Source organism: Staurois parvus, unplaced genomic scaffold (assembly GCF_062004578.1).
Source record: "Staurois parvus isolate SC_StPar_1 unplaced genomic scaffold, SC_StPar_1.0 ptg003353l, whole genome shotgun sequence".
In the NCBI taxonomy this organism is placed as follows: Eukaryota; Metazoa; Chordata; class Amphibia; order Anura; family Ranidae; genus Staurois; species Staurois parvus.
This window is the reverse complement of record NW_028321149.1, coordinates 24933-52248: the sequence shown is the minus strand read 5'-3', so window position 1 is coordinate 52248 and position 27316 is coordinate 24933. Positions and strand designations below refer to the sequence as shown.

Below are 27316 nucleotides of genomic sequence, written 5' to 3'. Positions count from 1 at the left end.
GCTTGTTGAGCTTGCTACAAGAGGACAGATTACGGGTGAGGACCCCGGAATTAGAGCCTACATGACTACAAAATTCCGTATACAGAAGTCTTCAAAGTAGACCTTTAGTTGTCCCCAGCTCCTCCAGGAACTCTAGCTCGTTGAGCTTGCTACAAGAGGACAGATTACAGGTGAGGACCCCAGAATTAGAGCCTACATGACTACAAAATTCTGTATACAGAAGTCTTCAAAGTAGACCTTTAGTTGTCCCCAGCTCCTCCAGGAACTCTAGCTTGTTGAGCTTGCTACAAGAGGACAGATTATGGGTGAGGACCCCGGAATTAGAGCCTACATGACTACAAAATTCTGTATACAGAAGTCTTCAAAGTAGACCTTTAGTTGTCCCCAGCTCCTCCAGGAACTCTAGCTCGTTGAGCTTGCTACAAGAGGACAGATTACAGGTGAGGACCCCGGAATTAGAGCCTACATGACTACAAAATTCTGTATACAGAAGTCTTCAAAGTAGACCTTTAGTTGTCACCAGACCAGAGGTGGAGCAGAAATATCAGTATGAGGCCACCTGTTCCTGTGACAACGGTCTGAGGTTTGAACATTACTTTTGAGAAGATCTTCACTTGCTTCCTGTCACATTTCCAGAAGGTAAAGCTGAATTCCAAGAATTCAGCTTCTTTGTAAAAACTGCAGGCATACCGTGAGGCAAGTCTAAGGAGGTGCCTGCTGTCTGGTAGACTAATCTCTATTATTCACATCTGACAGGTTTATTGTGCTCCAGGAAGATAACTTCTGGAGCTCCAACGCTGCTCATAGTGGTCCTTTAATAGCAGAGTCGCTGGAGCGGCTATATGTCTGCCTCTCCTTCTGCGCATTCACAGAAGCCTTTGTATTATGTGAACTCATTCGCAAAACACAAAGGCTTCTGTGAATGGGCAGCAGAGGTGAAGGATGGGCATACATGCTGTGTGCTTCTCTCCTCTCAAAGTCGGAGTGTAAACCCGTCACAAATAAGTAATAAAGTCCCAGAGATGACATGCACCTAACTGGACTTCACTCTCTCCGGCAACAATGACTATTTTTAATCCTTCTGCTGCTAACATTAGTAAATAGTGAAATGTATACCTTATGGCGCCGCTCCAAGCTATGGATGGAAGGAAAAGAACCACCCCACCGCCAAAAAGTATTCTACTATATAAAAACGGATGTAAATGGTGAAAAAAAGGATGTAAAAGGATTAAAAAACAGATGAAAAAAAGGATGCAAATGGGGGAAAAAACGGATGTAAATGGATGAAAAAACGGATGTAAATGGATGAAAAAATGGATGTGAATGGATGAAAAAAAGGATGTGAATGGATGAAAAACGGATGAAAAAACGGATGTAAAAGGATTAAAAAACAGATGAAAAAAAGGATGTAAACGGATGAAAAAACGGATGCGAATGAATGAAAAAATGGATGTGAATGGATGAAAAAAACCGATGAAAAAAGGATGTGAATGGATGAAAAAAACGGATGTAAATGGCTGAAAAAGCAGATGTGAATGGATGAAAAAACAGATGTGAATGGCTGAAAAAACAGATGTGAAAGGATGAAAAAACAGATGTGAAAGGATGAAAAAAGGATGTGAAGACATCCACTTTTTCTTCGAAAAAAAGTGACTGAACTGATGAAAAAAAAAACGGAACGCCCGTGTGAAAGGACCCTTAAAAATATATAATGTTTTGGGGTTCTAAGTAATCTTCTAGAAAAAAAAAAAAAAAAAAAAAAAAAAAACATTGTTACATGTAAACAAAAAAGTGAGTTTCTCCAAAAAGAAGCCATTTGGCGGTAAGGCCCATTGGTGTGAGCTCCAGTCTCACCTGGCTGGGAAGGTCTCCAGTTGGTTGTAGGCCAGATGCAGGACCCTGAGGTTGGCATGGATGGTCAGGAAAGGAACATACTGGTCCGATAAATGGTTGTTGGTTAGGTAGAAAGCTTGCAGCCTGGTCCCGCTCTCCTCTCCGCTGAACATTGACGGGAGGCTCTCCAGGATGTTTGCTGATGCGTTCAGGAACCTGAGACTGACAACAGACGGCCATATAAGTGGACACACCGGAGGTACTGACCACAAATGGAGTATGAGATACGGAAAGGTTGAACATGGTGTCCTTCACAGAAGTTTCTAGAAGTCTGAATAATACAGTGGTTCTCAAGCTGTGGGTCGCGACCCCTTTGGGGGTCGAACGACCCTTTCACAGGGGTCCCCTAAGACCATCAGAAAACACATATTTCCAATGTGTAAAGAGCAGCTACAGTGTTGAAAGCAGCTACTGTGTTGAAAGCAGCTACTGTGTTGAAAGCAGCTACTGTGTTGAAAGCAGCTACTGTGTTGAAAGCAGCAGTATTGGAGGTAAAACGACACTCATGAAGTATAATTACTGGGTAAATAATTTTATGGTTGGGGGTCACCACAACATGAGGAACTGTATTAAAGGGTCACGGCATTAGGAAGGTTGAGAACCACTGGAATAATATGAGAAAACTTACATATAAATTATAGGGGTGCACCAAAATTTTGATGGCTGAAACATTTCGGCCGAAAACACCCCTATCGGCCGTTGGCACCGATACAGGTGCCAAAAATAACCCTGCCCCCTCGCCGCCGCATGCCCGCAGCTGCTGCTTGGTAGTTCTCAGCCTCACCTGAGAAGCCACCAAATGATCCCGGCGCTGAGCATAGAGATAAGTGAAGGAAGGATGGCCTCCACTCATCTCTATGCCGGAGGACCGGAGCGACGTCACTTCCAGTTCCAGCGCCTTGTATAAAAGGCCTTTTTTTTTTTTAATCACTTGCCTTACAGAGGATCCCCCCCCCCCCTTCCTGACCAGGCCATTTTTTTTGTGTTACGGCGCTGCGTTACTTTAACTGACAATTGCGCGGTCATGCAACGCTGCACCCAAATTAAATTTTTAGCCTTTTTTTAGACAGATAAATCTTTCTTTTGGTGGTATTTATTCACCACTTGGATTTCTATTTTTTTGCTATATAAATGAAAAAAAACCAAAAAGTTTGCAAAAAAAAGTGTTTTTCTTACAAAATTTTGCAAATAAATCTTTCTTCATAAATCTTGGCCAAAATGTATTCAGCTATCTTTTTGGTAAAAAAAAAAAAAATAACCAAAAGCAGTTTAGAAAAAAGTTATAATTTTACAAAAAATTTTTTATACATTATCTTATTTTTTTGATCTGTTTTTTTTTTGTTTTTTTTAATGTACTGTCACCCTAGCAGTACAGTGTCACCATAGTGACACTGTACTACTTGTGGGGGGTGACGGATTTTTTTTTTTTTTCACACCGATTGCTTTTACACCCATAAAGGCTGTAAAAGCAATCATTTCTCCTTCTCTCTGGCTGCATTCCTGCTGCCATTGAGAAATACTGTGAGAGCTGTGATTGGTCACAGCTTGTCACATGGTACAAGGCTGTTGTGAATAGCCCTGTACCATGTGATCTCTGTGATCATTCACAGATTTCACTAGTAGTAAGCAATGCTGTCACAAGGGACATCTATTTCACTACTCTTCATTAGGCTAATCACCGATGATAGGAATCGGGACCTCACACTGCGGTCCCAATACATTGATCCTGTGGACACAGCGGGCACAGATTGCGGCGCCGTGCGCTCTCAGGGAACGCGCACAGGCAATGGATGGGGGGACATTTAGAAACGTCTCCCCTCATCGGCAACGCTCCTGTCCAGCCGTTTATCGGCAATGGGCCGGACGGAAAGAGGTTAAAGAAAATTCACATACGTAAAAAAATCCAAAACCTGCGACAAAAGTTCTCTGTGATTGTAAACGTCACATAAAGTGCTTCTATGCTCAAAAGTGCTCCTTGAAGGAAACAGCGGCCTCTCACCAGAAACGATCTCGAGTAATAGAGATCTGAAGCGCTTAAATCCGAAATCCAGGCCAGCACTGTCGCTGCCGGAACAATTGATCGATGGAGTGTATGGACAAATCAAGTGTCAACCTCAAATATCGCTCTCCGCCATCGTATCCAGAAAGCAGAAACAGGGAGAAGCTTGCCTAAGGATTGCACTTACATGTTGGGTGCCTAAATTCAAGCAGTGAAAAGCGGTAGGCCGCGGTGTGAGCCAACATGCAGGTACGTGATGACGTCACACTCAGACTCCGCTCAACGCGTTTCCCCAAACATGGCGTCCTGCCATCTCCAATCCCAGAGGACGCCAGTTTTGGGGAAATGCGTCAGGCAGAGTCTGAGTTTAGGCGTGGAAGTGGTTGTGGGGGGGATGAAAGGATATCCACTTTATAATGACTGCACATCCCCCTGTCTTTTTCTACGTCTACGGTCACAGCCCTTCTTCGCGGTCCCAGACGTGGCTACGATCGGTCTCCCGTGGACACTTACTTTAAAGCTACGGTGAAGAGGGGGTCTGGAAGGTGTCTCAGCATATTGTGCTGCACATCCAGGGTCTCCAGAGGAATCGACTCCACGGGGCAAGGCAGGCTCCTCAGCTGGTTGTGTCCAAGCATCAGCCTTCGCAGACTGGAAGAGCCCATTATCCTGCCGGGGAAAGAACAAAGTTAATAAAGACAGATAGACGGTTCCTAAGCTCGACTGCAGATTCAGCTTCTTGTGGCTGAAGACCGGTGCTCCGGCTATAGTGCTCCCGCACCGAAACCATGAGATTCTCGAGCCGGAAACTCGGTGTGGTCAGTAAAATCCAAATCTTTATTGGCTACATACTAAAATACACTAGTAACCTCCTAACGCGTTTCCACAGCCGAAACGCGTTGGTTGTTACCGGTGGGTTTAAGTATGCAGCCAAAAAAGATTTGGACTTTATAAACTACACCGAGTTGCCAGCTTATTTAACTACTTGCCGACCGCAGATAGCCGAATGACGGCTGCACTGCGGCCGGCCAGTTCTGGGTGGACGTCATATGACGGCCTCCCAGAACGCGCTCTCTTGCGTGCCCCCGCTGTCAGATCGTGAGGAAAGTACTGCCGAAAACCGGCAGTTGTCAGAGCGGGGATCGGCACCGATCATCAGGGTCACTGATCATCAGTGCCCTGATGATCGGTGCCCAGCAGCGCCACACACAAGTTCCGCCCACATGTGCCCAGCAATGCACCCACCTGTGCCACCCAGCAATGCACCCACCTGTGCCCAGCAGTGCGCCCACCTGTGCCCAGCAGTGCGCCCACCTGTGCCACCCAGCAGTGTCACCACATGTGCCCAGAAGTGCCACCTACCTGTGCCCAGTAGTGCCACCCACCTGTTCCCGCCCACCTGTGCCCACCAGTGCCCATCAGTGCAGCTCAGCAGTGCTGCCAGTCAGTACCCTGCGGTTGTGCCAGTCAGTGCCCAGCAGTGATGTCAGTCAGTGCCACCTATCAGTGCTGTCTATCAGTACCCATTGTCAGTGTCGCCTATCAGTGCCACATATCAGTGCCACCTATCCATGACACCTCATTAGTGCTGCCTATCAGTGCCGCCTATCCAAGCCACCTCATTAGTGCTGCCTATCAGTGCCCTTCAGTGCTGCCTATCAGTGCCGCCTATCAGTGCTGCCTCATCCACGCACATCAGTGAAGGAGAAAAATTACCTGTTTGAAAACTTTTATAATAGAAACAAAGAAACTTTTTTTTTTTCAAATTTTTTTGCAATTTGTTTGCTTATAGCACAAAACGTAAAGTGCCCAGAGGAGATTAAATACCACCAAAAGAAAGCTCTATTTGTGAGAAAAAAATGATAAAAATTTCATATGGGTACAATCTTGCATGACCGCGCAATTGTCAATCAAAGTGCGACAGCACTGAAAGCTTAAAATTGGCCTGGTAAATAAGGGGGTATAAGTGCCCTGGTAGGCAAGTGGTTAATGGAAAGGGCCCGATCTCCCCTTTTCCAACCATGTGACCGCCATGACAGAGAATCACGGCGGTCACCTGACCCTAAAACCCCACCCTGCATCTCGGCATCTGAAACCCCTTAAAGGGCCGGGAGGTGGCGGCGCAAAGGGGTTAAAGTAGTTGAAAAGCCTGAAGGTATTTGACCTTCAGGCATTGTATGCATGAAGGTAAAAAAACCATCAGTATGCAGCTTCACCTGCAACCGCCTTTCCCCCTCAATACTTACCCAAGCCCAATCCCGATCCAGCGATGTGCATGAGAGCAGCTGCTGTCCTGGCTCTCTGTCTCCTCATTGGCTCAGAGGCTATTGGCTCCCGCTGCTTAGAGAACAGGGCAGAGCCTCGTTTGTGTATCTTGAGGACACACAAAGCGGGGCTCAGAAGCGAGCACACAAGAGTGCCCCCACAGCAAGCAGCTTGCTCTGGGGGGATTCGGCAGGGGGGAAGAGACCAGAGAACCATTGGGGCACCTGAAAAGAGGAGAATAGGAGCTGCTCTGTGCAAAGCCCTAGCGCAGAACAGGTAAGTAGAACATCTTCGTTATGTAAAAAAAAGTAAGCCTTCACTTTAAGGCCAAATACAAGGCCAATCTTTTAGGCAAAACTCGAGGACTTCCACTAAAAGTCGCTGATCGCCGCCATTACTAGTAGAAAATAAAAAAATCCCAGTGTCTATACCGCCATTTGTAGACGCTATAACTTTCACGTAAACCAATTAATTTACACAAATTGTGATTTTTTTTTAGCGAAGACACGGAGCAGAATACTTTTTGGCGTAAATTTATGACAAAATTTAACTACATTTTTTTTTTTTTTGCTAGACATGTTTTATAGCAAAAAGTCCAAAATACTGTTTTTTTTTCTCAAAATTGTCAGTCTTTTTTTGCTTATAGCGCAAAAAAACCCCAAAAAGCACAGCGGATCAAATACCACCGACAGAAAGCTCAATTCGTGGCAAAAAAATAATGTAGATTTAATTTGGGTGCAGCGCTGCATGACCGTGCAATTGTCAGATGAAGTGACGCAGTGCCGCAACACAAAAAATGGCCTGGTCGGGGGGGGATCCTTTGGAGGACGAGGGGTTAAGGGGGGGGGAGAGGGGGGCACTCTGGTCCAATTAAAATAAAGATGAAAATTTGCATCAGAAGATAAACAGTCCTAAAAAGATTCCATTTAATAAAAAGGTGAAAATCCTCCACTGCCCCCAGCTCAGCCTTTCTAGTACCTGAGAGGAAGTTCTGTTATCGCGTTCCAGCTAAGATCAGCAGCTTCCAGCTTCTTGGCCTCACATATCCACTCCGGCACCAACGATAGACAGTTCCTGCAACAGACACACAGTGTTCAAGGGTCTCAGAACTGAAAGTGGTTCTAAAGGCAGGAGGGGGTTTTTTATCTTCATGCATAGTTACCTGAGCCCCATCTTAGTCCAGGGATGTGCACAGGAGCCCCGGCTCCCCCCTCATCATTGGCTTACACACCGCAGCGGGAGCCATTGGCCAGCCAGTGATGAAGGAAAGGGAGGGTGGGCGTGTCTCATGGATGCAGAGAGCAGAGCTCAGGAGCAAGCACGCACCAGTGCCCCCACAGCTTGCTTGGAAAGAGAGGGAAAGAGAGAGGGGGGGGGAGAGATAGAGGAAGGGGGGGGAGAAAGGGGGGAGAGAGAAAGAGGGAGGGGGGGAGAGAGAAAGAGGGAGGGGGGGAGAGAGAAAGAGGGAGGGGGGGAGAGAGAAAGAGGGAAGGGGGGAGAGAGAAAGAGGGAAGGGGGGAGAGAGAAAGGGGGGAGAGAGAAAGGGGGAAGGGGGGGAGAGAGAAAGAGGGAAGGGGGGAGAGAGAAAGAGGGAAGGGGGGAGAAAGAAAGAGGGAAGGGGGGAGAGAGAAAGAGGGAAGAGGGGAGAGAGCAAGAGGGAAGGGGGGAGAGAGCAAGAGGGAAGGGGGGAGAGAGAGGAAGAAAGAGGAAAAAAAGAGAGGGAGAGAGATAAAGAGAGGGCAAAAGAGAGAGAGAGGGGGGGGGAGAGAGGGGGGAGAGAGGAGGAGGGAGAGGGGGGAGAGAGGAGGAGAGGGGGGGAGAGAGGGGGGAGGAAGGAGGGGGAGGGGGGAGAGGGAGGAAGAGAGAGAGAAAGAGGGGGGAAGAGAGAGAGAAAGAGGGGGGAAGAGAGGGGGGGAGAAAGAAGGGGGAAGAGAGGGGGGGGGAGAGAGGGGGGAGAAAGAGGGGGGAAGAGGGGGGGGGGGAGAAAGAGGGGGGAAGAGAGGGGGGAGAGAAAGAGGGGGGAAGAGAGGGGGGAGAGAAAGAGGGGGGAAGAGAGGGGGGAGAGAAAGAGGGGGGAAGAGAGGGGGGAGAGAAAGAGGGGGGAGAGAAAGAGGGGGGAGAGAAAGAGGGGGAAGAGAGGGGGGAAGAGAGAGAGGGGGGAGAGAGAAGGGGGGAAAGAGGAGGGGAAGAGAGGGGGGAAAGAGGGAGGGGGAAAGAGGAGGGAGGGAAAGAGGGGGGGAGGGAAAGAGGGGGGGGGAGCGAGAGGGGGGGAGGGAAAGAGGAGGGGGGAGCGGAGGGGGGGGAGAGAGAGGGGGGAAGGGGGGGGGGAGAGAAGAGGGGGGAAAGGGAGAGAGAGGGGGAAGGGGGGGGGAGAGAAGAGGGGGGAAAGGGGGGAGAGAGGGGGGGGGGAGAAGAGAGAGGGGGAAAGGGGGGGAGAGAGGGGGGAAAAGGGGGGAGAGAGGGGGGAAGGGGGGAGAGAGAGAGGGGGGGAGGGGGAGGGAGAGAGGGGGGAAGAGAGAGGGAGAGAGCGAGGGGGGAGAGAGGGAGGGGGAAAGAGAGAGGGGGAGAGAGAGAGGGGGAGAGAGAGAGAGGGGGAGAGAGAGGGGGGAGGGAGAGAGGGGAGAGAGAGGGGGAGAGAGAGGGGGGGAGAGAGGGGGGAGAGAGGGGGGGGAGAGAGAGAGGGGGGAGAGAGAGAGAGAGGGAAGAGAGAGAGAGGGGAAGAGAGAGAGAGGGGAAGAGAGAGGGGGAGGGGAAGAGAGAGGGGAGAGGGGGAAGGAGAGAGAGAGAGAGAGGGGGGGGGAAGGGAGGAGGGGGGGGAAAGGAGAGAGAGAGAAGGGAAGGCGAGAGAAGAAGGGGGGTGGGGAGAGAGAGAAGGGGGGGTGGGGAGAGAGAGAAGGGGGTGGGGGGAGAGAGGAGGGGGGTGGGGGAGAGAGGAGGGGGGTGGGGGGAGAGAGGAGGGGGGTGGGTGGAGACAGGGGGGTGGGGGAGAGACAGGGGGGTGGGGGGAGAGACAGGGGGGGTGGGGAGGGGGGTGGGGGTAGAGGGGGGGGGGGTAGAGAGAGAGGGGGGGGGAGAGGGAAAGAAAAAGGAAGGAGAGCGCGCACGAGAGAGCTGTTGTACGATTGTCACCCTCACCTGATATTGCTCAGAGTGGACTGGCCCTGTAAATACAAAAGCATGCGCAGGTGTCTACATACCACCCTGATCCACATACCTAGACAGGTCTAAAGTGTGGAGCAGAGAAGGCGCCAGGTAGACGTTCACCGAGGTCAGCCCTGCAGAACAAGACAGCAAATACAGATACAGTGAGCAATGGGAATCAGAACAGTGGGGACACAGTGGAGGATAACATGAAAACCTACTGTTGGAGCCGGCATAGATGGCCCGCAGGGAGAAGCCGCACAGCCTCAGTTCCATCAGCTGGTTCCGTTCGCAGTGCAGTTGCTCCAGGTTCCCCATACAGCCAAGGTCCAGGGAGGACAGCTGGTTATCTCGCACATCGACATGCGTGATATGGTTGATTCCCTCCATGCTGGCGGTCACTTGAGTCAAGCGATTCATCCTGTGGGAGTAGCAGATGACAGAGTGGAAGTTCAATTCACAATGACAAGACAGCCAGTCCTGAGTCCTAGAGACTGATCTGTGTACACAGGACTGACAACCAAATACATGGCCGTGTGGTCTCTGTGCCAGCGTGACAGTCCAGGGAGCAGATGCTGGCCCCGGATGATGCCTGAAAAAGAGAAATCTCCTGCGGCCCTGGTGCCCAACCTGCAGCCTGGGGGACGCATGCAGCCCTTTGACACTTTATGTGCCGCCCTCTGGACTCCTGCAGACATTAACCTGTTTCCCTATTGCCCTGTTACAGCAGAGATTTCTAGCAGTCTCATGTAATATGTCTCCAATCAAGGACTGTCTTCTGAAGCAAGTCCCCAGTCTCCAACTACTACATCCTGTTCATAGTCTCTGACCGTCTCCTACAACATGTTCGCAATCTCCGGTCATCTCCTGTATCATGTCTGCAGTCTCCAGTCATCTCCTGTATCATGTCCGCAGTCTCTGACCATCTCCTGTATCATGTCCGCAGTCTCCAGTCATCTCTTGTATCATGTCCGCAATCTCCAGTCATCTCTTGTATCATGTCCGCAGTCTCCGACCATCCCTTGTATCATGTCTGCAGTCTCCGACCATCCCTTGTATCATGTCTGCAGTCTCCGACCATCCCTTGTATCATGTCTGCAGTCTCCGACCATCCCTTGTATCATGTCTGCAGTCTCTGACCGTCTCCTACAACATGTCCGCAGTCTCCAGTCATCTCTTGTATCATGTCCGCAGTCTCCGACCATCCCTTGTATCATGTCTGCAGTCTCCGACCATCCCTTGTATCATGTCTGCAGTCTCCGACCATCCCTTGTATCATGTCTGCAGTCTCTGACCGTCTCCTACAACATGTCCGCAGTCTCCAGTCATCTCTTGTATCATGTCCGCAGTCTCCGACCATCTCTTGTATCATGTCCGCAGTCTCCGACCATCCCTTGTATCATGTCCGCAGTCTCCAGTCATCCCTTGTATCATGTCTGCAGTCTCCAGTCATCTCTTGTATCATATCCGCAGTCTCCAGTCATCTCTTGTATCATATCCGCAGTCTCCAGTCATCTCTTGTATCATGTCTGCAGTCTCCAGTCATCTCTTGTATCATATCCGCAGTCTCCAGTCATCTCTTGTATCATATCCGCAATCTCCAGTCATCTCTTGTATCATATCCGCAGTCTCCAGTCATCTCTTGTATCATGTCCGCAATCTCCAGTCATCTCTTGTATCATGTCTGCAGTCTCTGACCGTCTCCTACAACATGTCCGTAGTCTCCGATCATCCCTTGTATCATGTCTGCAGTCTCTGACCGTCTCCTACAACATGTCCGCAGTCTCCGGCCAGCTCTTGTATCATGTCCGCAGTCTCCGACCATCCCTTGTATCATGTCTGCTGTCTCCGACCATCTCTTGTATCATGTCCGCAGTCTCTGACCATCTCCTGTACCATGTTGGCAGTCTCTGACCATCTAAGCTATGTTATATAAATGTTAAATGTGCCTAAGCAGCACCCTGAAAGCTACACCTCCTGTTTAAAATTCCTCCTGAAAAATAGCAGAGCACATCCTGACCTGCCAAGGCACCGCTGTTCTGACCCCTCAGACCCCTCATAGCTGTATATCTCCAGCGTCAGATCTTTTAGGACTCTAGTGCCTCTAACTGTAAGTTTCACCAGATTTGGAGTGATTTGTTCTCCTTGCTGGAGAGGAAGCTATACCTGAGGCCCTACAATACAAGAATCTCCCTGCTACTGCTTCATTTGTTCTGTGTATCTGTGCTTCCTTCACCACTCTTGCTGCTTCTTACCTATTACCCCACCAGTCATCAGGGGGCAGCTCTGACATGAGGAAGCAAAGCCCTACCTCTACCAAGATGGTCGCTTCCACACAAGGGCAAGACATTGCAGAACAAGGCATTGTAAGTCAGTAATGAAGAAATGGTCAGCAGCAGGAAGACCACAGGCAATAATGCTGACAAGTCCTTCGTCCTCTACCTGCCCTTATTATGGGCACAGTTCAGGTCCTCTAAGGACAGAAGCAGCACAAAGCCAAGGTGGAGACCTTTGTGGGCTTTATATATTAAAATGGACATGTCTATTGCTCTCATACGTGTCCTGTTACATATCAAGAACCCAGCAGCTTACCGCAAGTCTATGACCTTCACATGCGCCATGGTCACGAGTGTCTGCAGGTTAAGAAGCTCCAGTTGGTTCCCCGCCATACACAACTTCTCCACAGAGGAAAGGTTCTCAAACACCTTCGGAATGGTCGTCAGGTCATTGAACGCAAGGCCAAGGCTGGTCAGCTGCAGTAGGGACCCCAGCCCGTCCGGCAATGATGTCAGCGAGTTCCCATCAAGGTTAAGCGTCTGCAGGCTGCATGTGAAGTAGAAGAAAATATTTTATAACTTACAGTATTTTAACAGCTTGCCGACCACCTTGCATACAAGTTCGGCGGCAGAGCGGCTCTTCTGCGCTGGATCCCGTATTTAGTACGTGATCCAACACTTTCGGGAAGGGGGGCGCACCTTCTATCACAGCACAAGCCAATCAGGATGATCAACAAAGAGGGCGAAAGGTCAGAGCTCTGTGGTTGTAAACAACACAGAGTTCTGTCCTGACAGCGGGATGAGCCAGTTTTTGTTTCCCTGCGAAAGCAGGGAATAAAAAATGGCACATCCCTTAGTAAAATCACAACCTAGTGAACACACCAAGCACTGTTAGGCCCACAGCTAACCCTTTCATTGCCCCTAGATGTTAACCTCTTCTCAGACAGTGTCAATGTATATTAGCACTAATCACTGTACTAGAGTCACTGGTTTCCACAAAAATGTCAGTTAGTGTCAGATTGCCTGCCGTACTATCACCATCCCGCTATAAGCCTTCAGACTGTAAGCTCCATGAGCAGGGCCCTCCTATTCCTTCTGTACTGAACTGTGTTGTTTCTGTGTTTTATCCCTTTATATTGTACAGCGCTGAGCAAACTGTTGGCGCTATATAAATCCTGTATTATAATAATAATATAAAAGTTTCTGATCAATGCCATTACTAGTATAAAAAATAATACGTACCATAGTTTGTAGACGCTATAACATTCGCTCAAACCTATCAATATACACTATTAGGCTTTTTTTTTTTTTTTACAAAAATATTATTATTATACAGGATTTATATTATTATTATTATACAGGATTTATATTATTATTATTATTATACAGGATTTATATTATTATTATACAGGATTTATATTATTATTATTATACAGGATTTATATTATTATTATTTTACAGGATTTATATTATTATTATGATACAGGATTTATATTATTATTATTATACAGGATTTATATTATTATTATTATTATTATTATTATACAGGATTTATATTATTATTATTATTATACAGGATTTATATTATTATTATTTTACAGGATTTATATTATTATTATGATACAGGATTTATATTATTATTATTATGATACAGGATTTATATTATTATTATACAGGATTTATATTATTATTATTATACAGGATTTATATTATTATTATTATTATAATACAGGATTTATATTATTATTATTATTATACAGGATTTATATTATTATTATTATTATACAGGATTTATATTATTATTATTATTATTATACAGGATTTATATTATTATTATTATACAGGATTTATATTATTATTATTATTATTATTATTATACAGGATTTATATATTATTATTATACAGGATTTATATTATTATTATACAGGATTTATATTATTATTATACAGGATTTATATTATTATTATTATACAGGATTTATGGCGCCAACAGTTTGCTCAGCGCTTTACAATATAACGGGAGACAATACAGCAACAATACAGTTCAATACAAGAGGGTTAGGAGGGCCCTGATCCTGGGAGCTTACACTCTAGGAGGGAGGGGCTAGTGGTACAAAAGGTAGTAACTGTGGGGGATGGACTGGTAGGAGGAATAGAAGATTCCAGTATTAGCTGAGGGCAGGATAGGCTTCCCTGAAGAGATCGGTTTTCAGAGATCGCCTAAATTTGTAGCAGAAAACATTTTGGCCTAAATTAATAAATACATTTTATTTTATTTTTATGGGATAGGTAATATAACAGAAAGTAAAAATGTTTGTTTTTCAAAATTTTTGCTCTTTTTTTTTCCATTTATAGAATAGAAATTAAAAAAAACCCCAGTGATCAAGTACCATAAAAAAAGTGTGAAAAAAGTGATATACCAACCCCCACCTCTTTTGTTTTTTTTAGGCTCTCACCTTCCCTCCCCATATTTTTTTTTTTGCCTGGATTATTGTGTACGGGTCGAAGTGCTTACACTGTTATACAAGTCCTTGAGCATGGCTTGTATTGCTGTGTGACTTCCTTGTACAGTATTCCTATCTTGTTATTGATTGTAAAACTTAATAAAACTCTTACGGAACAAAAAAAAAAGTGATAAAAATTTCATTTGAGTACACTGTCGCATGACCGATAAATTGTCAGTTAAAGTAACGCAGTGCCAAAACAAAAAAAATGGCCTGGTCATGAAGGGGGTAAAATCTCCTGGAGGGTCAGCGGTTAAACAATTCTTCAACCAACGTTTGATCCGGCGGCCGTGTAGCGATTCAAAGAGGCAACAGATGAACCCGGAACGGACAACGGATGAACCCGCAACGGACAACGGACGAACCCGCAACGGACAACGGATGAACCCGCAACGGACAACGGATGAACCCGCAACGGACAACGGATGAACCCAGAACGGACAACAGATGAACCCGGAACGGACAACGGGTGAACCCGCAACGGACAACGGGTGAACCCGCAACGGACAACGGGTGAACCCGCAACGGACAACGGGTGAACCCGCAACGGACAACGGGTGAACCCGGAACGGACAACGGGTGAACCCGGAACGGACAGTGGATGAACCCGGAACGGACAGTGGATGAACCCGGAACGGACAGCGGATGAACCCGGAACGGACAGCAGATGAACCCGGAACGGACAGCAGATGAACCCGGAACGGACAGCAGATGAACCCGGAACGGACAGCAGATGAACCCGGAACGGACAGCAGATGAACCCGGAACGGACAACAGATGAACCCGGAACGGACAACAGATGAACCCGGAACGGACAACAGATGAACCCGGAACGGACAACAGATGAACCCGGAACGGACAACAGATGAACCCGGAACGGACAACAGATGAACCCGGAACGGACAATAGATGAACCCGGAACGGACTGCCGTTTGAAGGAACACACGACTGAACATGATCATCTTTCAAAATATTCATTGGGATCTCTTCTTGTGAAAGGCGACTTACCTGAGCAGCTGTCCAATTTGCAGAGGTATTTGTGTCAGCCCATTGCAGGAGACATTGAGCTCGGTGAGTGTGGCTATCTGGCATAGTTCAGAGGGGAGATCTCCCAGCTTGTTCTGGGACAGATTGAGAACCTTCAGCTGTGAGAACCTGAGCAAAAAAACCCACAAAGACAGGTCAGCTTTAGTCATGCCCGGACCTCAGTGCCCCTCCCAGGGAGAGCGGTGCAGGGAATACGAGTACCTGCAGAGACTGTTCACTCCGGATGGACTCTGCAGCTGCAGGAAGTTGTGGCGGAGGTTCAGCGACGTGACGTCCTGGCAGTAGAAGAGGTGCTCGGGAATCTCTTCTAGGCTCTGACAGGAGAGGTCAACGGTGCTCAGCCTCTGGGATACGACCTGGAACCGAAACATAGAACGCCTCCTAAATATAATCTTTAAAGCCATTAACATTCCCCTCATATGGTCCTGCCCAAATATTCAGATGTACTGGGAACAAATCATTAGGTTCCTGCATGACCATGTGGGCTCTCCTCTACAATTAGATCCTAAGGCGGCCTTTCTCAACCTTTTCAATGCAGAGGAACCCTTGACACAACTTTCCAGTCTCAGGGAACCCCGGCTAAAAGTATCCACAAATCATGATACATTAGTGTGATAGTCATTCCACTACCCAGAATTCATTGTTTGGAGACCCCGAAGATTGCTGGATTTCTGTGCCAATATTCGAGGACCCCTTCAGTGTCAGGGTTCTTCTATTCTGAGAACCCTCTAGTGTCAGGTTTCTTCTATTCTGGGACCCCCACGGTGTCAGGGTTCTTCTATTCTGGGACCCCCCCGTCAAGATTCTTCTATTCTGGGACCCCCCCGTCAAGATTCTTCTATTCTGGGACTCTTCAGTGTACGGGTCCCAGAAGGCTTCTTGCACTTGTGAACATTGGGAAGAATTACCCCCTTGCAGACAGCTAAAAAGATCAATGGTGTCAGAAGGAACTTACCAGAGAGGAAAAAATAGCTCATTGCTCAAGGAACCCCCAATAACCTCCTAAATAAACCCCCAATAAACCCTGTCCTAAAGTATGTCTGCTCGGCCTCCTTCCGGACCTGCCTGAGGATAAGTCCCTAGTCACCCTTTTACACAAATCCCTATTCAGCGCCCGGAAATTAGTTGCACGCCACTGGATGCAGGCAACTGTCCCTACCCAGGGCCCAATTTGGACCTTGTCACTTAGGGTTGGACTCACTTTCTGGTGGTCCGGGGGAGAGCGGATATAGTGAATGCGGGGTCCGGGGAGAGTGGATATAGTGAATGCGGGGTCCGGAGAGAGCGGATATAGTGAATGCGGGGTCCGGAGAGAGCGGATATAGTGAATGCGGGGTCCGGGGAGAGCGGATATAGTGAATGCGGGGTCCGGGGAGAGCGGATATAGGGAATGCGGGGTCCGGGGAGAGCGGATATAGTGAATGCGGGGTCCGGGGAGACCGGTTACAGTGAATGCGGGGTCCGGGGAGAGCGGATATAGTGAATGCGGGGTCCGGGGAGAGCGGATATAGTGAATGCGGGGTCCGGGGAGAGCGGATATAGTGAATGCGGGGCCCGGGGAGAGCGGATATAGTTAATGCGGGGCCCGGGGAGAGCGGATATAGTGAATGCGGGGTCCGGGGAGACCAGATATAGTGAATGCGGGGTCCGGGGAGACCAGATATAGTGAATGCGGGGTCCGGGGAGACCAGATATAGTGAATGCGGGGTCCGGGGAGAGCGGATATAGTGAATGCGGGGCCCGGGGAGAGCGGATATAGTGAATGCGGGGTCCGGGGAGAGCGGATATAGTGAATGCGGGGTCCGGGGAGAGCGGATATAGTGAATGCGGGGTCCGGGGAGAGCGGATATAGTGAATGCGGGGTCCGGGGAGAGCGGATATAGTGAATGCGGGGTCCGGGGAGAGCGGATATAGTGAATGCGGGGTCCGGGGAGAGCGGATATAGTGAATGCGGGGTCCGGGGAGAGCGGATATAGTGAATGCGGGGTCCGGGGAGAGCGGATATAGTGAATGCGGGGTCCGGGGAGAGCGGATATAGTGAATGCGGGGTCCGGGGAGAGAGAATATAGTGAATGCGGGGTCCGGGGAGAGCGGATATAGTGAATGCGGGGTCCGGGGAGAGCGGATATAGTGAATGCGGGGTCCGGGGAGAGCGGATATAGTGAATGCGGGGTCCGGGGAGAGCAGATATAGTGAATGCGGGGTCCGGGGAGAGCGGATATAGTGAATGCGGGGTCCGGGGAGAGCGGATATAGTGAATGCGGGGTCCGGGGAGAGCGGATATAGTGAATGCGGGGTCCGGGGAGAGCGGATATAGTGAATGCGGGGTCCGGGGAGAGCGGATATAGTGAATGCGGGGTCCGGGGAGAGCGGATATAGTAAATGCGGGGTCCGGGGTTTAGTAACACCTTAATATCTCATCTGCCCTCCTTACTTTAGTAGCTTGGCGGTGCCATCTCTGGTACTCTGCGGCCGAGTCGAAGCTGACGTGGTAGGTGGGAGCTTGTGCTTCAGCAGAGCAGAAGGCCAGGCAGTGCGGTCTCCTCTTCACCTCCTCTATCTAAAAGGGGGGTACAAGGCAAATACAGATTATTTTAAAGCTGAAATCCAGGCAAACAACTTAATCACTCCCCCCCCCCCCACCTGTTTACCCCCAATGGACCAGAGCAATTTTTACATTTCTGCTATGGACCTGCTTATTCGGCATTCACTTTGTCATCACTAAAGATAAGAGAATACATTCAGTATTTTTTTTTTTTAGGACAAACAAGGCTTTCTTTGAACTATATTGTCTTACAGCCATGACTTTCTTTTTCGCATTCCTTAAACAATAAAATGTAACAATACTAAACAAAGCACACTTTGTCTCTTTTTTTTTGAGCAGCGTTAGTTTTAAAATAAATAGTGTTACTGCTGATAAAAAGTGCGCATTTTATTCTGCAATTGTTCCTTTTCAAAAAGACACTAAATTTATGATTCTGGTACAAATCATTGCAAAGTTATTTACAAAGGAATTAAACAGTTTTTTTTTTTTTTTCAATTTCACGCTTTTTTAAATGTGAAACGTAAAAAATATGTTAAAGGTGTAAAAATATTAATGAAAAAAATAAACAAAAAAAGTTTAAATATTAATGTTTAATAAAATAGAAAAGAACAACACAAAAAAATCAGCAGGAAAATAATAGTTGAATGGAGAAACCGAACAAGGAGGTAATTAGGGCTGAGTAGCGTAAACTAATGCAGGCCATAGATGGGTCGAAAATCGGCCGATTTTCGGATCGTTAGTGGGCTATTTGGTCGGCCGTTTTTCGGTATTTTGGCCGTTTTTTTTTCTGTAAAGTTGGAAAAAAATCGGCCGATTTTGCAGATCGGCCGATTTTCGCGGCAATTAGTGGGCAAATCGGCCGATTTTTTGCCGATAAAAAATCTGCGCATGAGCAGTGACCTGCAAGAGGAAGACAAAAAGAAGAAAAAGAAGAAGAGGAAGAGGATGAAGAAGAGGATGAAGAAGAGGAAGAGGATGAAGAAGAAGAAGAAGAAGAAGAAGAGGATGAGGAAGAAGAAGAAGAAGAAGAAGAAGAAGAGGATGAGGATGAGGATGAAGAAGAAGAAGAAGAGGAAGAAGAAGAAGAGGATGAGGATGAAGAAGAAGAGGATGAGGATGAAGAAGAAGAGGATGAGGATGAAGAAGAAGAGGATGAGGATGAAGAAGAAGAAGAGGAAGAAGAGGATGAGGGTGAGGAAGAAGAAGAAGAAGAAGAAGAAGAAGAGGATGAGGAAGAAGAAGAGGATGAGGATGAGGAAGAAGAAGAAGAGGAAGAAGAAGAGGATGAGGATGTAGAAGAAGAAGAAGAGGATGAGGATGAAGAAGAAGAGGGTGAGGATGAAGAAGAAGAAGAAGAGGATGAGGAAGAAGAGGAGGAGGAGGAGGAGGATGAAGAAGAAGTGGATGAGGATGAGGAAGAAGAAGACGAGGATAAGGATGAGGAAGAAGAAGAGGAGGATAAGGATGAAGAAGAAGAAGAGGACGAGGATGAAGAAGAAGAGGATGAGGAAGAAGAAGAAGAAGAAGAAGAAGAAGAAGAAGAAGAGGATGAGGATGATGAAGAAGAAGAGGATGAGGAAGAAGAGGATGAGGATGAAGAAGAGGATGAGGATGAAGATGAAGAAGAAGAGGATGAGGATGAGGAAGAAGAGGAGGAGGAGGAGGAGGATGAATAAGAAGAAGTGGATGAGGAAGAAGAAGAGGAGGATAAGAATGAAGAAGAAGAAGAGGATGAGGATGAAGAAGAAGAGGACGAGGATGAAGAAGAAGAAGAGGATGAGGACGAAGAAGAAGAAGAAGAGGATGAGGATGAAGAAGAAGAGGATGAAGAAGAGGATGAGGATGAAGATGAAGAAGAAGAAGAAGAAGAGGATGAGGATGAAGAAGAAGAAGAGGATGAGGATGATGATGAAGAAGAAGAAGTAGGATGAAAATAAGAAGAATTCCAGTCCAGCAAAAAGTGTCTCTGCAGAGAGCTCTGCTATTTCTTACAGTTCTTTGACATTTACAGCGGTTGCAACAATGTATCTATTTGTTTCCGAATAAAAACATCTGTATCCTAAATGGAAACAAATAGATACAATGTTTCAACCGCTGTAAATGTGAAGGAACTGTCAGAGAACTGTCAGAAATAGCGGAGCTCTCTGCAGGGACACTTTTTGCCGGCTGTAGAAGGGATGAAAATCGGCCGATTTTTTTTACCATTGATGGTAACGTCGGCCACTTGAACGACCGAATTTTCGTTTTTTAAAAGAAAAATCTGCCGTTTTTCGACCCATCTATGGCCTGCATTAATAAGGGGTTAAACAGAACATTTTCTTAAAATAAAAAAAGTTACCTTTTTTTTTTTAAACTTGTGAAGTTGCATTGACAGACATGGTCTGCAAGTCGAAGTAAAAAACAGAAGTACAGGCAAAGCTCGTTTGGCTGTACTTCTCCTGTGGATCACAGGAATGCAGTTTGTTCTGCACTCCTGTGACCCGTTTTGAGCTGACAGCGGGTGGACGTCACTCAGCCAGTCCAGGCTGGGGAAAGATCCCGACTTTAAAGTCGGGATCCACCCCAGAGTCTGGAGTGGCACCTGCCAAGCTGCTGGGAGCCTGAGCCAGACGCTCCCTCCCCCTCCACAGCCTAGCTCTCCAGTGAGCTTGGGGGACGGGACAGCCACCGCTCTCTGCTCAGAGCGGCTGTGAGAACTCAGCGATCAGCGGTCATGTGATTGCTGAGTTCTCACCCTTAGAACCAGCGGGGGACAGATGCTGCATCGACCTAGGTAAGTATGATTGGGGAACAAAAAGCAATCCCCTACTTCTCGTTTAATCCTTTTGATCTACAGATAAATGTACAGACTGATACAAAAGTAACAATGTGTTACATTGTATTTTTGTATAGTCTGAGTGTTATTGATAAAGGTCAGACTGCTTGTTTGGACAGGTGCCGACCTTCTCTGTGTACACAGCAATGCCGGCTTTCATTAATCAGCACCAAAAATTGATTACTGGGAGGGGGAGGTCCTGACAAACCGGCAGAGAGACTGGACATGCTATACATGTCCTGTGTACGATGACCTGTTTTTGGGCATGTGTAGCCCGCCCAAAAACTGCAACTAGACTATATGGTCAGACTGCTTTTTTTTGACAGTTGAAGGTGCCGACCTTCTCTGTGTACGCAGCAATGCCGGCTTTGATTAATCAGCACCAAAAATTGTTTACTGGGAGGGGGAGGTCCTGGCAAACAGGCAGAGAGTCTGGACATGCTACACATGTCCTGTGTACAATGATGACCTGTTTTGGGGCATGTGTAGCACGCCTCAAAAACTGCAACTAGTAAATAAAGACACAAATAAATAATACCGATAAGATGCGAGCTATATTGCCTGCCAATTTTGTATAATTTGTGACTGAGGATTACAACGGCTCTTTGTTTTAAAATAAAAGCTTGCCTTAACGGTCTCGGAGATTTTTTTTTTTATAGGGGAATCAGTCACAAACAAGCATTAGTAAGAATCTGAATGCCCACTCTTAGGCTGGGATAATAGTGCGGTGGTAGCTCGAGGGGATTGCTGGATGGATCAATATTCACTTTTATCCTCTTCCAATCGTAGCAAAAGATGTCATTTCAGTGACCTGCCAGAGTTTACAGCTCATAACTGACACGCATGGGTCGCTGGAAGAGGGAACGCTATTGTGTAAAGCTTTATGCGTTCCTTAAAGCTGAATTGCAGGAATTCAACTCCACAGAACACTCCCCTTCTCCTCATCATCATATAATAAGGTGGTGGTGTTGGGGGGGGCAGGAGGTAGAGGTGGGGGGATGTTCAGTAGTCCAACTGGGGAGAACTCGGTGGCAGAAAACAACTTTGCTTGGGATTTCAGTGCAGCGGAGGCAGACTGCCCGTGAAGTTGGAGTCTCATTAGTTTTCTGTTTATAAAGCTGAATTCCAGGAATTCAGCCACAAGTTAAGTCCAAGGAGGTTCCTGACATCTCCTGGACTTATCTCTATTGTCTACTGTATTGTCTACATACAGTTTTATTGCACTTCTGGAAGACAGCAATTGCTGTATTTCCGGGAGCACAACTGCTGATGCTTCCAGACTAAGCATCTTCAACATCAAAGCCCGTGAAGCTGCTATTCCCGCCCCTTCCCCCATCCACCTGCCCAATCACAGAAGCCTTTGCATTATGTGAATGTATTCACAAATACAAAGGCTTCTATGAATGGGAAGCAAAGGGGAGGGGCAGTCTTGCTGCTCTGTGTGCTTCTTTCTCCTCTCTCACAACCCTGAGTGTCAGTGTAAACTCTGGCAGAGCCAGAAACCTGTCAGATGAAAATAACAGAGACAGGTTCAGGAGATGTCATGCACCTGCTTGGACTGAACTCATAGTGTGCCTTCGCTTTTTACAAAATGGCTAAATTCCTGGAATTCAGCTCTAAAGAGTATCTTAACCCCTTCACGCCGGTGCCTCCCGGCCCTTTAAGAATTTCAGAAGCCGGGAGGTGGAGCGGCGGTCACATGATCGGGAAAGGTCCCGATCGAAAGAGGAGATCGGGACCTTTCCGTGAGTACAGGACATGTGTGCTGGGTGCGCGCTCTCGGCACATATGTCCTTTTTTTAATAGGACGCAAATGTGCAGCCGCTCAGCGTCTAGGCCCAGACGCCGGGAGGCCGCACATTTGCGTTCAGCTGGCGTGGAGAGGTTAAAGACTAAGTTTAGTCAAAATAAAAAAAAATCAGCACAAGGGACATTACTTTGTATTGATCCAATGTGTCCCTTGTCCTGCTGGCTCCTGCTGTCATTGAAATATCCATCCTCCAAACCCCCCTACCCCCGCCGTTATGACAGGCTCCCATCAAGAGTACCTGACTATGCCCACCCCTTCTGCTCAGCTCCGGGGCCACTCTGAAATTATGTGTAGTGGTTGTGGTACGGTGGCATAGCTTTTTAGTGGTTGAAACAGGCAGTAGGGGGCGACATAATGCCTTCCCACCCCCTTGTTAAACACCCTCTGAGGAGCAATCCACCGTGGAAAAGTGGAGATTCAGACTGCTACCAATTCCCATTGGTGACAGGTTCTCTTCATGAAGTAATACATACACAGGGTACATTCTGCTCACCTTGCCACCCACAAGGGGCAGTATGTGCATCTTCCCCGTCTGACAGTCCTTCACAGAAGAGACGATTAGGCAGGTGCCGCACAGAACGACCAGCCTCTCCGCCCACTTATGGAGCTGAGTTTTGCCTTTACGTACGTTAAAAACACCCGAAAGCAAAATCCGGTCCAACTGATCCATGGAGCTGGGCTTCTCTGAAAAATATAAAATCGGAATAATATGAATACGTGCAATCGTTTATTCTGTGATCGTCGGTTTCTCCAGCGCCCTCATGACGTGTTCAATACCGAATGTGGAAATGTTCGATGTGAATCTGCTCATCGCGGTTCTGTGTGCTGGAGTTCTGTGTTGAACCTCAAATACTCACCTCCACTCCACCAATCCCACATCTATGGGCTCCCCTGCTGGTGCTCCTCACCAGTGTCTTTCAGGTGCCGATTTTGTTGGCCATCTTGATCGCTCCCAATATGGGACGATGAAACCCCCACGCATGCGCAGGAGTTCTAGGAGGAAAACAAACCACTCCTACTGAGCTCAGTGTCAGCTGACCAATATGCAGAAGCTTCCTTTCTAGATGGCAGTAGGTACCGCAGTGGAAGGGCAGTGATTGGACAAAGCTCCCTTAGCACCCAAGGCACAAAAGCCAACACCCACCACCCAGGGGTGTATTTACCTCAAGGCATTTGCCTGGGGTGGCATTTTTCAGGGGGGTAGCACCTCCCCACCAGAAGAAGGGATGGAAGAAGGGACATCTGCGCCATTGGAACCAGGTGGGATCCGAGAGAGGCTGCAGGCTGCTTGATGGTGCATGCGGAGCCTGACTCTCATTCCCAGCGATGTCTGGAGGTGTGAAGATGAGTGTCTTTCTCTGTATCGCCGGGGGGGGGGGGGGGTGGTAGTGGCAGGCTCTCCCATGGGTGGGTGGCAGCAGAGGTGTTGTAGGTCAATGTCAGGCTCTCTCCGTGGGAGGGGGTGGTGGTGTTGGCCCATGTCTGTGGGGGCAGACAATTTTTGCATTGCCTAGGGCAGCACAAAACCTAAACACACCACTGGCCCCCACCCACGGGCTGTTAACTACTTAGCAGCATAGGTTGCTGGTCCTGCACTACTCCCCCACCCCCTCTTACTGAAGCACCCAAAGGGGCCTCCCGCTCTTGCCTACCTCCCAGCCCCACCGTGTAACCCGGACTAGACCCATGGATCACATGACTTTGAAAGTCATGCATTCAACTGTCAGTCCTGCAATGCATCATGGGATTTGTAGTTCTGCAACAGCTGGAGGGCCGCGGTTTGACACCCCTGGCCTATGCAGTTAGAGTGCCCTCAAAAATGCATCCTGTATCCGGTGTGAATGGCCCTTAAGGGCCCATTCACACCGGGATCTGCATGTTTACTGTGCCGTGACGTGTATCTGATGTGCGTTCGTTACATACATTTGCGTGCATTTTTCCCAAGCTTGCGTTTTCTTTGAGGTTCTTTTCATCTTCCTTTCTTCTCTTTTGAGCGGTCATGCGCACTGCACTGCATTGTAGCGCATTCGCATGCATTTTCTATGCCGTTGGGGTGCAGTCACAAATGCATCCACTGGATCTGGTGTAAATGCCCCCCCCCCCCCAAGACATTCGATGGCAGGACCTAAAACAAAGGATTATTTTCTGCCGTCTACAAATGAGCTCCGCCTGCCGGGTACAAGGAAACGCAGGTCTGAATGTGAGCTAAACCTTGTACACACTGCCAATAATACAACCCAAACCTGATCTGCTACATTGTTGTGTCTTCAACATCCCGTCCTATCTGCTCGCATTAAAGGAAAACTACAGCCAAGGACGGCGAAGGGTTTACGGGGAAGAACATGTGACCGACCCCCTACTAGTCGAATCACCCCCACCAATCACTGGCCGCCACTGCAGCACCTGAAATTGGATTTTTTTTTTTTTTTTTACAAGTAGCTGAAGGTCTCAGACATGCAGAGGAACGCCCCGTGACCTGCCGGCTGTAAAGAGATTTCTGCAGGTCTGCGGGGCCCGGAGCCAACTGTGTGAAAGTAGGAGCCATACGTGACTGCTGTGTATGGACGCCAACCGCAATCAGGACTTCCACCAGTTGTCTGCTACATTGTATACGTCATTGTCATACAGAAGACATCAATAGCTTTTTTTCCCCCTTTCGCATGTATGTGTGTGTGTATGTATGTGTGTGTGTGTGTGTGTGTGTGTGTGTATGTATGTATGTGTGTGTGTGTGTGTGTGTATGTATGTATGTGTGTGTGTGTGTGTGTGTATGTATGTATGTATGTATGTATGTATGTATGTATATATATATATAGTTTTTTTTTTACTTTTTTTCCTCCTCTCTTATTTATATATATTTAGGGTTAGCAGAGCTGTTCCATACACTAGGGCCAATGTAGACAGGATCCAATTACCTGCCAGCATGTCTTTGGAGTGTGGGAGGAAACTGGAGTACCCGGAGGAAACCTACGCAGGCACAGGGAGAAAATGAAAACTTCAGGCCAGGGGTGGACTGACAACTCATGGGGCCCCCGGGCAATAGGGGATCATGGGGCCCCTGTGTCCTTGCCCAAACTCAAAAAAGCCAATAAAAAGGTACCAGGGGCATCTCATGGGGCCTCCTACTGACCCCGGGCCCTTGGGCAGTGCCCGAGTTTTCAAATGGTCAGTCCGCCCCCGCTTCAGGCTATATATATATATATATATATATATATATATATATATATATACACACACATACATATATCTATCTATCTATTCAGTCGTATCTGACCCTTGGCGTTTGCATAGATTATCATTCGTAAGCGACTTTTTCCATGAATTCTCTTCGCAATTATTTTACAGGGTAGGTTGCCAGGTCTTTCCCCAACCCCCACCATGCAGGAGATCCCACATGGCCAGGGATGAAACTAGGACAATTTAGACAGGAGCCAATTAACCTACCAGCATGTCTTTGGAGTGTGGGAGGAAACCGGAGTACCCAGAGGAAACCTACACAGGCACAGGGCGAACATGCAAACTTCAGGCTATACTATATATATACATATACACACACACACTATACTATATCACAGAGATATGCGCACGCACACACCACAGCTTCTCCCTGACCGTTGCCAACGTTGGGACTTGCCAGGCTGTGTTGTGTCGGAACGGGCAGCCTCTCGCTCTTTCCAGGGTCTTCAGCCTGGAGCAGTGTGCGGAGGAACTTTTACGGATCAAGGAGCAAAAGGCAATCCTCACAGAGCTATGCAAAATAATTGAAAGGTTATGTACAGGACTTTCCAAAATATAACTTGTCATTGTATGTATGTAGGGGCATCCATATTTGTCCATTCTATATGTAGGCTCTGCTTTGCAGTGCTGCACAGTGGTGGTTCTTAAAGTGTATGTCTGCTAATCCTCCTACAGTGTCGGCTATCAAGATTGCTTTGCCTGTGTACAAATTCACCTACACTGTATTGCCAAAAGTATTAGCCCCGCCCTCCAAATCATGTGATTCAGGTGTTCCAATCCCCTCCATGGACACAGGTGTATACAATCCATCCCCTAGGCATGCAGACTGCTTCTACAAACATTGGTGAAAGAATGGGTCGCTCTCAGGAGCTCAGTGACTCCAAGCGTGGTCCCATGATAGGTGGCCACCTGGGCAATAAGTCCATCCGTGACATTTCCTGGCTACTAAATATTCCACGCTCACCTGTTAGTGGGATTATAACAAAGTGGAAGCCACTGGGAACAACAGCCACTCAGCCACCAAGTGATAGGCCACGTTACATGACATGGGGTCAGCGCATGCTGAAGCGCACAGTGCGCAGAAATCGCCAACTGTCTGCAGAGTCAATAGCTAAAGACCTCCAAACTTGGTGTGGCCTTCAGATGAGCCCAACAACAGTGCATAGAGAGCTTCATGGAATGGGTTTCCATGGCCGAGCAGCTGCATCCAAGCCTTCCATCACCAAGTGCATTGTGCCAAGTGTAAAGTTTGGTGGAGGAGGGATTATGGTGTGGGGTTGTTTTTCAGGGGTTGGGCTTGGCCCCCTAGTTCCAGTGAAGGGAACTCTTAAGGCGACATTTTTGACAATTTCATGCTCCCAACTTTGTGGGAAGAGTTTGGGGATGGCCCCTTCCTGTTCCAACATGACTGCCCACCAGTGCACAAAGCAAGGTCCATAAAGACATGGAGGAGCCAGTTTGGGGTGGAGGAACTTGACTGTCCTGCACAGAGTCCTGACCTCAACCCCATAGAACACCTTTGGGATGAATTAGAGCAAAGACTGCGAGCCAGGCCTCCTCCCCCGACATCAGTGCCTGACCTGACAAATGTGCTTCTGGAAGAATGGTCCAACCTTCCCATAGACACCCTCCTAAACCTTGTGGATGGCCTTCCCAGAAGAGGCAAAGGGCGGGGCCAACTCAATATTGAACCCTACGGACTAAGACTGGGAGGCCATTAGAGGTCATGCGTATGGAAAGGGCGGGGCCAACTCAATATTGAACCCTACTAAGACTGGGGGGCCA

The 27316-nt window shown here is 47.8% G+C and overlaps 1 protein-coding gene across 1 annotated transcript in view; it reads right to left on the bottom strand.

Annotated features, from left to right (window-relative positions):
* LOC149428288 (PH domain leucine-rich repeat-containing protein phosphatase 2-like) overlaps nt 1–27316 on the bottom strand; it is a 69356-nt gene that overhangs the window by 22409 nt on the left and 19631 nt on the right. The window contains exons 4-13 of the mRNA XM_089667542.1: nt 22788–22978; nt 17559–17684; nt 15326–15480; nt 15086–15232; nt 11891–12121; nt 9520–9719; nt 9372–9432; nt 7136–7231; nt 4406–4561; nt 1855–2055 (exon numbers count right to left, since the gene is read on the bottom strand). Coding sequence (XP_089523668.1) covers nt 1855–2055; nt 4406–4561; nt 7136–7231; nt 9372–9432; nt 9520–9719; nt 11891–12121; nt 15086–15232; nt 15326–15480; nt 17559–17684; nt 22788–22978 — 1564 coding nt within the window. The remainder of the gene's footprint in view (nt 1–1854; nt 2056–4405; nt 4562–7135; nt 7232–9371; nt 9433–9519; nt 9720–11890; nt 12122–15085; nt 15233–15325; nt 15481–17558; nt 17685–22787; nt 22979–27316) is intronic.